Source organism: Monodon monoceros, unplaced genomic scaffold, assembly GCF_005190385.1.
Source record: "Monodon monoceros isolate NGI ecotype Baffin Bay Population unplaced genomic scaffold, NGI_Narwhal_1 Super_Scaffold_6, whole genome shotgun sequence".
In the NCBI taxonomy this organism is placed as follows: Eukaryota; Metazoa; Chordata; class Mammalia; order Artiodactyla; family Monodontidae; genus Monodon; species Monodon monoceros.
The window spans coordinates 4,636,112-4,649,910 of NW_021703783.1; the positions used below are offsets into that span (position 1 = coordinate 4,636,112).

The following is a 13,799-nucleotide window of genomic DNA, read 5'->3' on the forward strand; positions in this document are numbered from 1 at the left end:
TATATTATCCATGATATTTTACAAGTCTGTTTAAAATCCTTAACGAAAAATCCTTTAATAAGATTTAATGAGCAAGCTCAACTCAAACTCACTTGACCACGAGAAAATCATTGAATTTCGTAACAGGAATTTCTAGGATAGGAAGCTTCATGGCTGTTTGATTCAGCTGCTCAACGATGTCACCAGGATCCAGGATTTTCCTTTTTTGCTATGACATCTTCAGTGTTGGCTTCATCATTCAGTCTGGAAACAGGACGCGTATACCGATGACTCATCGGACATGGCATCTTGAGGATGAAGACGAAATCTTTCGATGGCTCTTTCTTACCACTGAGGAAGCCTTTCTCTGAAGCCCTCCAGAAGGCTTCCCCTCGCATCTCCTGGGTTAGGGGTGGGTCACAGTCTGATTCCTGATGAGATACTCTGGAGCAGTGGGCTTCCCTTCAGGCTACGTACAAGGGAGTCCTGTCTGGGGGAAGAAAGAGAGGATTGGACACTCAGGAGGAAACCAGTGGTGTCCACAACGGTGACCAGCAAGGCGCTTCATGACCTGGCTCCTGGAAACTTCTCTGACCTCATTTTTTTTGCCGCTCACCTCTTTATACTCAATCCTCCAGGTCTACTGACATGAGTTTTAGTTTTCTGGATATGCTCTTGGCTCCCCTGTACATCTAGAACCTGACTTTGGTCCACAAGGGACTCCAATGGCCATACCTCCTACTCATCTTTTAGGATTCTTCTTATTTGTTACCTTGAAATTTCTCCTGGGAGTTCTTCCCTATCTCCCAAGGCTGGCTTAGGGGCCACTCTTCCATACCTGGTGTCATTAAAGCATTTTTCATATTGTATGGTAATTACCGGTTTACATCTTTGTCTCCACAATGAGAATAGGACCTCACTGGGGGCAAGGATTCTGTCTTGGTCTCTGATATATTACACAATGACTGAGGCAATCAATAGATGCACAGTAATTATTTTTTATGAATTCCTAAATGCTATAGTTCTCTTCTCCAAGTTGTGAACCTGCCCGGATAGTCCTAGTAAGATAGGAAATTCCCCTGTTCCTTCACACTTCATATATTCCTCCTTTCAAGGACAACTGAGAGCAGTTTAAGAAACTGTCACAGGTTAAGCTCTAGAAAAATATTACTGTTTCTAACCTTCTTCTGTCACCTCAACATGCATCAATATTATTTATTTGACAAGGAATTTTTAAAATAAATTTAATTTTGGTATAATTTACACACAATAAAATGTACCTATTTTAAGTGTACAGTTCTATGAGTTTTGACAATACACTGTGTAACCACCACCATAATCAAGATATAGAACATTTCCATCACCTAGAAGTTCCCTCCTGACCCTTTGTAGTCAATCCTCTCTTCTCTGGTACCAGGAAACCATTGATCTGTGCTTGCTCATTCTAGAATTTCATATAAATTGAATCATAAAGAATGTGTCTTTTGTGAAGTGTCCATTCAAATCTTTTGCCCATTTTTTTATGAGGTTGTTTGTCTTATTAGTGAGTTGTAAGAGGTGCTGATATGTCTGAATATGAGTCCTTTGTCAGATATGTGCATTGTGAATATTTTCTCCCAGTCTGTGGCATGCTCTTTCCTTTTCTTAACGGTATATATTTTTAAAAATTGAAGTATAGTTGCTTTACACTGCTGTGTCAGTTTCTGCTGTACAGCAAAGTGAATCAGCCATACGTATACATATATCCCCTCTTTTTTTGGATTTCCTTCCGATTTAGGTCCCCACAGAGCACCGAGTAGAGTTCCCTGTGCTATACAGCAGGTTCTCATTAGTTATCTATTTTATACATAGTAGTGTATATATGTCAATCCCAATCTCCCAATTCATCCTACCCTGCCCCTTCCCCCTTGGTATCCATGTGTTTGTTCTCTACGTCTGTGTCTCTATTTCTGCTTTGCAAATAAGATAATCTATACCATTTTTCTAGATTCCACATATATGCGTTAACATACGATATTTGTTTTTCTCTTTCTGACTCACTTCACTCTGTATGACAGTCTCTAAGTCCACCCTCTAACAGTGTCTTTTGAAGAGCAGACGTTTTTAACTTTTATGAAGTTCAATTTTTTTAATGGTTTATGTCTTTGTTCTGAGTTGTAAAGATTTTCTCCTGCATTTTCTTTTAGAAGTTAAATAGTTTTAGCTTCACATTTAGGTCTGTGATCCATTTTGAGTAACTTTTTTTTTGTAAGTGTGAGGTAAGTGTGAAGGTTTATGGATATTCAGTTATTCCAGCTCCATTTGTTGAGAAGATTCTTTTCCCCATTTAATTACCTCGTTGAAAATCAATTGATCATATAAGTGTGGATCTATTTCTGGACTCTCTATTCTGTTCCAAGGATCTGTATGTCTCTTTTTACACCAATATTGCACTGTTGTGATGATTGCAGCTTTATAGTAGGTCTTAAAATGAGGTGGTGGAAGTCCTACAACATAGTTCTCTTTTAAACTCCTTTTGTTCTAGGTCTTCTGTGTTTTCATATAAGTTTTAGAATCAGCTTTACTTTAGAACCAATTTCTGTGAACAAGCCTGTTGGCATTTTGATTGAAGTTATGTTTGGGGAGAATTGACACCATAATAATACTGAGTCTTCCAATCCACGATCATGGTATCGCTTTCCATTTATTTAGGTCTTTTTAACTTTCTCTCAGCAATGTTTTGTAGTTTTACATGTACGGGTCTTATATGTAACATATTTTCTTACATTTATGTTTAAGCATTTTATGTTTTTTGATGTTGTTGTAGGTGGTAGAGATGCTACTGATTTTTATATATTCCCCTTGTTTCCTTACTAAATCCACTGAATATGTCTGGTAGTTTTTTGGTAGAATCTTCAGGATTTTCCATATACAAATTCATGTTGTCTCTGAATAAGAACAATTTTACTTCTTTCTTTCCAATCTGTTTGCCTCTTATTTCTTTTTAGTGCTTTATTGCACTGACTAGGACCTCTGATACAAAGTTAAGTAGGAGTGATCAGGGTGCATATTACTGCCTTGTTGCCTTGTTCCCAATTCTAGAGAGAAAGTGTTCAACCTTTTTACCATTGAGTAAGATGTTTATTGTAGGCTTTTGGTAGATGTCCTTTTTCAGGTTAAGGAAGTTCTTTCTATTTCTAGTGGCTAAGAGGTTTGTTTTTCTTTGTTGTTGTTGTTTTTAAGATTTTTTTTTTTTTTTTTATGTGGACCTTTTTTTTTTTTTTTTTTTGCCGTACGCGGGCCTCTCACTGTTGTGGCCTCTCCCGTTGCGGAGCACAGGCTCCGGACGTGCAGGCTCAGCGGCCATGGCTCACGGGCGCAGCCGCTCGGCGGCACGTGGGATCCTCCCGGACCGGGGCACGAACCCGCGTCCCCCGCATCGGCAGGCGGACTCTCAACCACTGCGCCACCAGGGAAGCCCAATGTGTACCATTTTTAAAGTCTTTATTGAATTTGTTACAATATTGCTTCTGGGTTTTTTATGTTTTGGATTTTTTGGCCCCGAGGCATGTGGGATCTTAACTCCCCTACCATGGATCGAACCTGGACCCCCTGCATTGGAAGGCAAAGTCTTAAACGCTGGACTGCCAGAAAAGTCCCTTCTTTGTTTTGTTTTAATAATGGATGGGTGTGGAATTTTGTCAAATAGCTTTTCTGCATCTATTAAGAATCTCCTTTGATTAGCCCTGTAGAGTGAGTTGCATTGACTGACGTTTGAATATTAAGCCAACCCAGCCCCTTGGGGTTTTACCCTATCTACCCACGTGTAGTTTGGTATTTACCAACAGACTCAAGGGGACCCCGTGCAGATTTCTGGTGTACTTCATTGTGTCGCTCCTTCCTCTTCAGTACTTTGTCTCATAACTTGCAGCCACCTCAGCCTCACCAGACTCCAGCCCCTGTCTCTTCAGCTCACTAAGATTTCCAGGCTCTGCTTGGCTCTCCTTTCCTTGCATAGCTTCTGGAAAGTACCTTCAGGTACTTTCTAGAAAAAAAAGTCAGCCTATCACAGAGCTCATCTCATTTGTTTCCCTTTTATAAGAGATCTCAGTTGTGCCCTGCCTCTTGCCCTGTGCTGACTTAATGCAGTTTATCCAGTTTTCTAGCTGTTCCTGGTGGGAGAAAAGTCTAGTGCCCGTTATCGTGCTGTGCCCGAATATTGAAGTTGACCGTAAGGGTTCTTGATCACAGGTATTACACTTCTTCTTTTCTCTGATTCTCAATTATCTAGGGACTGCTTTGTCCTTGGTGAATGTTTCTTAAAGATCCATCTAATGGAATGGTTCCTGACCTTCCTGGTCATTGACATTTCACCAAGTTTAACTCTATGGCAGGTACTGGTCAGTACTCAATTTGTCTTTTATCCTCACAGCAGACAATGATATAGATATTACATTTTACAAATAAGGAGATGAAGATGTAAAATAATGGAGTGACTTGTCCAATATCAGAGTGATTGAATTAGAACTCATCTGTGATTTAAAAACCTAGGCTTTTAACTGTTCCAGTGGAAGCTCCCTTTGAGATTCTGATAAAAATCACTGATAGACTGGATGCTCAGAAACAAGGTTATTGACATATACCAAAATGTATAAACAATTTTAGAGGTTCACAGGCCCCTGGAGCCTATCTACAGATAAGCCCGATCACAAATCCCAACAAGAGGACCCCTGGCTAATGTGGACATCCACGCCACTCAGTGTCATCTTAAACGCTTGGTGAACTTCTGAAGTTTCCTTCCTGCCTCCTAGTGGTTCTATACTACCTTTTAACGATTATACTTCATACCTTATGAGACCCCCATTCATTCCCTTTCTTGTAACACTGCCCTCAGCAAGATCTAAGGTGAGTCCACATCAGTATTTTCCTGCCTGGTACAACCAGTGCTTTTCTTGCCATGCCTTGTCTAACCACTACATAACAGTTAAGAAACCAATGCTAAGAAGGAAGCTATGTTTAGACTAGTTTCACATTTCCCATAAACAATCATCAGAACTAATTCTATCATGACTCACTTCCAAGTTTATCTTAAACAATCAGGGCCTGATCGCTGAAATGCATGTTCTCTCACCGAAATTGAGCCCATGATATTGCCAGGCAATCCTGCTACATTCTTTAATCCTTTCACCTTCCTGTTCTACTGGGTGGTTATTTCGCATTTTTTCCTTCTACTTCCAAGAACACCTTCCTACCCTCGCTTCCAGCTGATGACTTTGCTTGCCTTTTTACAGTGAAAATTGCTTCTGATTGCATAAACGAATGTCCACAAACTCCCAGAGTCACATCTACTAAACTACTCGTGTCTGACCTCTGCTCTCACTCCCCTTTCTACGGATTTACTTCCTTTTCCAGGGCCAATCTCTTCCTTTGGATCTCAGATCCCAGTTTCCTTTTGCCTTCTCAAGAACATTGCTCCAATGTTTCTCTTTCTACTGCATCAACAATTTTTCCCTTTCTAATGAATCATTCCCATCAGCATACAAACATATCGTAATAGGTCTCATCTTAAAAAAAATAAGTCTTGTCATCCTTCCTTGAAGGAAGCTTCAGCTATTCCTCCATTTTCCCCCTATTGACTCCAAAGCTTCAAGAGTTGATTTTACCCACTGTCATCAATTCGTCTCTCTCAATCTCTTTTAAACTCAAGTTTTTCTAAACCCGGGAGTTAATTCTAATTTCCTCATTCTACTCATTCTATTAGCAGTGTTCAAAAAAAAAAAAAAAAATCTCTCCTTCGCAAAGCACTATGCTCATCTGTTTGCATGGACCCCTCACTCTCCTGGTTTGCTTACCTTGCCAGTCACTCTTTCTCTGTCTCCCTCACTGGCACTTCCTTATTTTACTGACCTCTAAGAATTAGAGTATCCTGAGTTGCGGTCTCTGAACGGTTTCTTCTCTTTCTGCCTTCACGTCCAACTGCCCAGGTCTAGAGCTCTGGCTTTAACTACCATCGACCCCAGTGGTTCCCAGTGGGGGTGATTTTGCCTCCCACGAGACATTTGGCAATGTCTGGAGACATTTTTGATTGTCATAACCGGGAGCAGGTGCTACTTGCAGCTGGCCGGTAGAAGCCAGAGATGCTGCTGGACCTCCCCAAGTGCACAGAACAACAAAACAAAAACGCCCTCCGCAACTACAAAGCATCCAGACCAAGTGCCGAGGCTGAGAAACCCAGATCCGCCCAGACCTCTTCTCTGAGCCCTAGACGCGACTGGATGCTCAATTTCCTGTTTATCACCTGCATTGGATGTTTAACAGATAACTCAAGCTTAACATGTCTCAAACTGGACTCCCTCTGCCTAGAAAACAGAACCTGACATAGGACTTGGGCTTTAATGGGAGGCGCGACCCCTGGGCAGTGAGAGTAAGGGAAAAGGGAAGGATAAGGTGCAAATGCAACGTAGCGGGTTACGAGGCTGGCCACTGCTTCATGAGCCACAAAGAGATGCAGCCCTGTCACCAGACCATATGGTCACTTGTCCTTGTAAAGAATAAAGTGAGAGGGAATTTACCTCCAGGCTCCATCCTATCTCATCTCTCCTACTGGGCAACTCCCACTGGTCCATTGAGTTAATGTCTCTGTGTGGCTGTGTTGGTTACCTGGACCTTTTTGCCACCTTGAGGACTCCAGATTCCACACATTGCGGTGTGGTCCACCTCATTAGGCAGAATTCTGCTGCCTGCACAGAACTGGTTGAGCCAGCTGCAGTTGAGGCAGGTCAAGTGGCCAAAGGGCAAGAAGAATGGCAGGGCAGGGAGACTCTGAGGAAAGGCCCCCATGGCCCAACGCAGTAATAACTAAGACACACCAGGTCTCAGACTTCAAGTAGCTCACATTCTGGTAGGACAGGTGATGTCCAGGAAATGACATCACCATCCACCTGGTTACTAAGGCTACAGACCTAGGAGATGTTCTTCAAATGTTTCTTTCCTCCACATCCCAAATTCTGCCATCTCTGTTTTCAAAATGTAACCGTATTCCTACCACTATCTTCCTTGTTTAAGCCATCTTTGTTTGTACTACTTGATAAACTCCAACCTCGTGCCTTGTTTCTAGGAGTCAGAATAACCTTTAAAAATGGCAAATCAGGGGACTCCCTGGCGGTTCAGTGGTTAGGACTCTGTCCTTTCACTACATAGGGCCAGGTTCAATCCCTGGTCAGGGAACTAAGATCCCACAATCCACGTGGTGTGGCCAAAAAAAGAAAAAAAAAAAGGCAAATCATATTATGTTACTGCACGGATCCAAGTCCTCCAATATCTTCCCATTGCAGTCAGAATAAAATGAAATATTCTTAAAGTAGCTTAAGAGGCCCTGCATGAGCTGGCCTCCGCCTACTTTTCTGACCTAGTTTTTCCAACACTCTTCCTTGGTCACTTCTTTCTAGCCTCTTTTGTTTCCCAAATATGCTGAGCTTGTCCTTGCCTTAGAACCTTTGCATTTGCTCTCATATTCGTCCTTCTGGTCTCCCTGTTCCTTGACCTCTCTCTTCTTGAAGTTCTTTGTTCAAATGCTACCTTTGCAGAGAGACCTTTCCTATCCATGCAAACCTGTATTTGTCAGTCTGTATCCCCTTAAAAAATTTTTTTTACCTAAATTATAATGTATGGCTTATTTTTTTTTAATTTATTTAATTGAAGTATTTGCTTTACAATGTTGTGTTAGTTTCTGGTGTACAGGAAAGTGATTCAGTTACATATACACACATATATAACGTATATGATGTATATATATAGTTTTTAATATTCTTTTCCATTATGGTTTATTACAGGCTATTGAATATAGTTCCCTGTGTTGCACAGTAGGACCCTGTTGTTTATCCATTTTGCATATAATAGTTTGCATCTGCTCATCCCAAACTCCCAATCCATCCCTCCCCCATACCCCCTCCCCCTTGGCAACCACAAGTCTGTTCTCTATGTCTGTGAGTCTGTTTCTGTTTCGTAGATAAGTTCTTTTGTGTAATACTTTAGATTCCACCTACAAGTGATATCATATGGTATTTGTCTTTCTCTTTCTGACTCACTTCACTTAGTATGAGAATCTCTAGGTCCATCCATGTTGCTGCAAATGGCATTATTTCATTTCTCTTTTATGGCTGAGTAGTATTCCATGGCATATATCCAGATAAAACTTCATTCGAAAAGATATATGCACCCTATGACCCTATGTTCATAGCAGTACTATTCACAATAGCCAAGACATGGAAATAACCTAAGTGTCCATCGACAGATGAACGGATAAAGAAGATGTAGTACATATATACAATGGTTTATTTGTTAATTGTCTGTCTCTCCCACAAGAATGTGAGCTCTAAGGGGTCTGGGACCTCATGCCTTAGTTATTATTATGTCTCCAGTGCTAGAATTAGGCTGACGCCTAGCTGGAGCTAAGCAGATTGTTGAATAAATAAACAACTTCAGACCCTTACCAATGGTGGGCTTGCATCAAGAATGATGAGTTCCTAGCTCAGCAAATTTCTTCCAATTCCATGGAGGTCCAGTCTGGCTCTGAAAACATCTTTCAGGGATGTTGAAAACCTGCTGATCTTATTGTGCCCCCTAATAACCCCCTGGGTTTAGGAACCTGGGATCTCATCCAGTCTGTAAATCTCTTCTACTAAGGCAACCTCCCAATGCTGAATCAGGGCAAGCGCATCCACATGAGGCTGGGGAGATGACAGTCTCAGAAACCTTTAAAAGGAGGAGGGGGGCTACAGGCAGAGGGAGGTACAGGAGCAGCGTAGGAAGCCCCGTATCGCTAGGACAGGGTCTGAAAATGTGTATCAGATCTAGTAGTAGGGTGTTCTCAGGGCTGCAGCAGCCTCCGGCAGCAGTAGCAAAGAAAACAAGGGACTTGACAGCATTGCAATGCAGAGCTTCGTGGGTTTTTGTTTTCTTTCTTTCCAATAAAGCAGTAGGGTGGAAAGGAAAGGAACCGCGGAGTCAGTGGGATACAGGAATATGTGTTTGGAAGGTGGGGAAAGGGCAGCCCTTAATATGGGAAGGCGGAGTTTAAGAGAACTCTTTGTAAAAGGAAAGCTGGGCTATGGCTCCGGAGGAGTGGAGGGAACAAATACCTATTTTTTCTGAAAGGAATGCTGGAGTCGGTATCTGGAGGAGGGACTTAACTAGTTCGGTACCCAGGATTGCTGCACTGCCTGGGTGCAGGGCCCGCCGAGGCCCCTGCTTCTCACTAGCCACAACAGAGTGGGGAGGATGCAATCTTTCGGTTTGATTAAAGAGGTGGGTGGTGTCGGCGGGAGGCTTCGCGGTCGCGGTGGTGCTAAGGGGTGGTCCCAAGGCAGCCGGGGAGCCAATGGGCGGCGACTCCGGGCTCCTGCAGCCTCCTTGGAGACTCGGCCGCAGTTGAAGTACCGGAGCTGCTGGCTGCCTTCTCTCGCGCTGCAGGCGCCAAGGCGCAGCGCCTCTAGGGGCGCAGCCGGAGCCGCACTCCGAGGGCACCGCGCACGCCCCCGGCTCCTGCTGCCCTGCGCCTCTGTGCGGACCCTGTCCCCGAGAAGCTGCCAGCCTTGCAAGGGGCCTTGGGAAGGCCTTAGGCCGGAAAAAGAGGCTTCGGGAAGAGGGACGTGGGTGGGAGGTGGGCAGGCGACTTGCTTCTCAGATTCGTTCCAATTAGCACCAAGTTGGCAGACAAGCGCATAAACCCACGAAGCCTTTGGTTTCCCACAAGTCACATTCTCAGTATTTCAAAATAGTCTGATCGCAAGAAAACTTCAACTCCCGTCGTAGGTCAAAGAGGGACACACTCTCAGCACCACTGCCTCGCAGTAGCGCGACGGAGAACAGACCCGGGTGATCCTCAACTGCAGAGCCCAACCCGAAGTCCGCATCTCGCCGAGGCCGGCGGGGACAAGCTGGGTCTGCCCTGCAGAGCCCCCTGCGGGAGCGGCCGGACAGCGCGCGGAGAAGCGGGTTATTGTGGGACTGCACAAACAGCAGCCCATCAGAGTAGTTGTGCCAGGAACACCACCGCCTGCATTGCGTCGGACCTGACCATTTCCGATGTGAAATTCCCGGAAAGGTCGCGGCAGAGGACCGTGCGTGTGCGGGGCTGTGGACCACAGGGAAGGAGAACTGGCGGTCGGCTTTTCTGGCAGGAGAAGGAAAAAGCCTTGTTGGCAAGGGTGGGAACTGAATGACAGCCCCCCTCTGCCAAGCCACCCCCTCCTATTTTCCATCTACCTCCTCGCTCCCGCCCTCCCCCGCCCTCCCCAACCCACGCCCGGGTGGGCCAATCGCTGCTCCGCATTCCGGGCGCTTTCTCAGGTTTCTGCTGATCTTGCAGCGCCCAGAAATGGACCGAGCGGACCCGAGCCGCACGCACCCTGCCCCACTCGGAGCTCCGAACGGCTCCCGGCGCGCCGCGTAGCCTCGCCGAGGTCCGCGCGGGGTGCGGGAAGCCGAGGGGACCTGCGAGGCACGGAGATCCAGGCCCTTGCTCGCTCGCCTCCTCCGGGATCGAATCAAGGGCTCCCACGGTGTTGGGAGGGGGCGAGAGCGCTCCGCATCGTCATTCGCTTCAGAGCTCGGGAGAGGGTGGCATTTCGTTTTTCCGCCCCGCAGCCTCCGGAATTGCCCGCACCCGAGAGCGAGAGCGGCGTCTCCAGGTTGCCGGCCACGGGCGAGAATGGGGGCCGGGAACGGACATTTCCGCCGTCGCTGCCCAGTTAGGCGAGTGGCCAACTGAAGGAAAGCAGGACGAGGTGCGAGGGCGGCGCGGTGGCCCCGGCGCCCCTCGGATGCTGTGGCGGCCGCGACTCGCGCCCGGGTACCGCAAAGGCGACCTGCCGCATTCCCGCTCGGGCTCTCCGCCGGCTCAGCACCGCCCCTGCGCCAAGCCGGCTGGCCAGGTAGGGGGTTCCCCGGTCCGGGGCTGCAGAAGTGGGGCTTGGGGCGGCGGGTGAGGGGAGCCGGGGGCGCGGGGATGCTGCCTGGACCTGGAGCTCCGCCAGCGTCTCTGGGCGCTTTTCCGATCTCTAGTTTAACGAAGTTGTAAACAGATCGGCTGTTGGGCATTGGGGAAAGTGGGATGGAGGAGCCCCAAACTTGGATTTCGGGTGTCTGCGTGTGTCTGTCTGCGTGTCTGTGATATAACCCTAGCAAAAGTCTCGTGCTTTCTCAAAAAGCTAGAGGTCTGTGCTCTTCCGTGTCTGTGGGTCCGTCCCATATGAACGCTTCTGATCTTCTGCCCCCGTATCACTTTCTATTTCTCTGCAGCGTCCATCGATTGCCCCGGTGGGAGCTTAGAAGGCGGCAGGCGAAGAGGGCTAGCAGGGGGGAGAGCCGAGGAGAAGCAGAGGGGGTGGCAGGCGAGGGCATCTGCCGAGCTGGCTCTGCCCCGGGTCCTAGGAGGGCTCGCGGAGGGGAAGGGAGGCCAGGGCGGCCCCCAAGCGGTGGCCCGGTCCGCTAGAACGGCGCTGCGTTAAGGCACCTCGGAGCAGGAAGAAACACCAACCCTCCTCCCATCGCCACCCCCAGTCCCCCCACCCCCACCCCAGTCCCCACCCCGCCCCGGAGAAAAGCTGCACCCGGGGCGGCAGGCGAGGGGGACTCCAAACTGAGAAACGGGGGGGGGGGGGGGGTGGAGACGGTCTCCAAGTGGCAGATCCCTCCACCTGCTGGCTCGGAAGCCCCGCCCCCTGAGCTCGGAGGAGCCGCGCACGCAGGTGGGGGGGGCGCGCGGGTCCCCCCCCACCCCTCCTCCCTCGCCCCTCCCCGCCCCGGGCCCGCCCCGGGTCTCACGCCGCCGCCGCCGCCGCCCCCTGCCTCCACCATGACGGTGATGTCGGGAGAGAACGTGGACGAGGCTTCGGCCGCCCCGGGCCACCCCCAGGACGGCAGCTACCCGCGGCCGGCCGAGCACGACGACCACGAGTGCTGCGAGCGCGTGGTCATCAACATCTCCGGGCTGCGCTTCGAGACGCAGCTCAAGACGCTGGCGCAGTTCCCCAACACGCTGCTGGGCAACCCTAAGAAACGCATGCGCTACTTCGACCCGCTGAGGAACGAGTACTTCTTCGACCGCAACCGGCCCAGCTTCGACGCCATCCTCTACTACTACCAGTCGGGGGGCCGGCTGCGGAGGCCGGTCAACGTGCCGCTGGACATGTTCTCCGAAGAGATCAAGTTTTACGAGCTGGGCGAGGAGGCCATGGAGAAGTTCCGGGAGGACGAGGGCTTCATCAAGGAGGAGGAGCGCCCCCTGCCCGACAAGGAGTACCAGCGCCAGGTGTGGCTGCTCTTCGAGTACCCCGAGAGCTCGGGGCCCGCCCGGGTCATCGCCATCGTCTCCGTCATGGTCATCCTCATCTCCATCGTCATCTTTTGTCTGGAGACGCTGCCCGAGTTGAAGGATGACAAGGACTTCACGGGCACCGTCCACCGCCTCGACAACACCACGGTGGTCTACAGCGTCAACATCTTCACGGACCCCTTCTTCATCGTGGAAACCCTGTGCATCATCTGGTTCTCCTTCGAGCTGGTGGTGCGCTTCTTCGCCTGCCCCAGCAAGACGGACTTCTTCAAAAACATCATGAACTTCATCGACATCGTGGCCATCATCCCCTACTTCATCACCCTGGGCACCGAGATAGCTGAGCAGGAGGGGAACCAGAAGGGCGAGCAGGCCACGTCGCTGGCCATCCTCAGGGTCATCCGGTTGGTAAGGGTTTTTAGAATCTTCAAACTCTCCCGCCACTCTAAGGGCCTCCAGATCCTGGGCCAGACCCTCAAAGCCAGTATGAGAGAGCTAGGGCTGCTTATCTTTTTCCTTTTCATCGGGGTCATACTGTTTTCTAGCGCAGTGTACTTTGCCGAGGCGGAAGAGGCTGAGTCGCACTTTTCCAGTATCCCCGACGCTTTCTGGTGGGCGGTGGTGTCCATGACCACCGTAGGATACGGTGACATGTACCCTGTGACAATTGGAGGCAAGATCGTGGGCTCCTTGTGTGCCATCGCCGGTGTGCTGACAATTGCCCTGCCCGTACCTGTCATTGTGTCCAATTTCAACTATTTCTACCACCGAGAAACCGAGGGGGAAGAGCAGGCTCAGTTGCTCCACGTCAGCGCCCCTAATTTAGCCTCTGACAGTGACCTCAGTCGGCGCAGCTCCTCCACCATCAGCAAATCTGAGTACATGGAGATCGAAGAGGATATGAATAATAGCATAGCCCACTTTAGACAGTCCAATGTCAGAACTGGTAATTGCACCGCAGCTGACCAAAACTGCGTTAATAAGAGCAAGCTACTGACTGATGTTTAAAAAGCCAAAAGCAAAGAAACTAAAAAGCCCCCACTTAGCAGCTTGAAAGACTTAAAACACCAAACCAAACCAAACCCCCAGTGACCCAGGTCACTCCTTGTAGATACTTTACTAAATGGTCTTTGAATGCTCTCTCGAACTGTCGATGCATTGTTGCATTGCCAATGTTGGGGGGTGGCAAACCCGAAGCTTTCAGGAGCCATGAAAAGAGAAACTATTTTCATTGTATTAAAAAATGGGAAAAGAGAGTGTATTTTCTAAAACTGGTTTAAAATCACTCAGTCCATGAACTTGTCTAGGTAAAATAAGGTTCATATGCTTCCCCGTTTTTAATCCCTGGTGGCTTCTTTAAATTTTTTTTTTTTTTTCCTTTAGCTAAGAATCAGATGATCGCTTAGAAATATAAAATTTAAATTTGCATGGGACTCCGATACGAAATCCTGGCAAACTGCACAGCGCATTTTAAGATGGTGCATCAGATGTATTATGTGTAACA

General features: G+C 48.0%; 1 protein-coding gene across 1 annotated transcript; it reads left to right on the forward strand.

The window, feature by feature from the left end:
* The first annotated feature begins 11,797 nt into the window (after nt 1-11,797).
* KCNA1 (potassium voltage-gated channel subfamily A member 1) lies at nt 11,798-13,506 on the forward strand. The gene has a single exon (XM_029205951.1). It carries the CDS (start codon nt 11,816-11,818, stop codon nt 13,301-13,303), a length of 1,488 nt encoding a protein of 495 aa, XP_029061784.1. The 5' UTR covers nt 11,798-11,815; the 3' UTR covers nt 13,304-13,506.
* The last annotated feature ends 293 nt before the right edge of the window (nt 13,507-13,799 follow it).

Coding starts and splice junctions, on each gene's coding strand:
- KCNA1 (XM_029205951.1), top strand. CDS start 11,816: ATGACGGTGATGTCGGGAGAGAACGTGGACGAGGCTTCGGCCGCCCCG.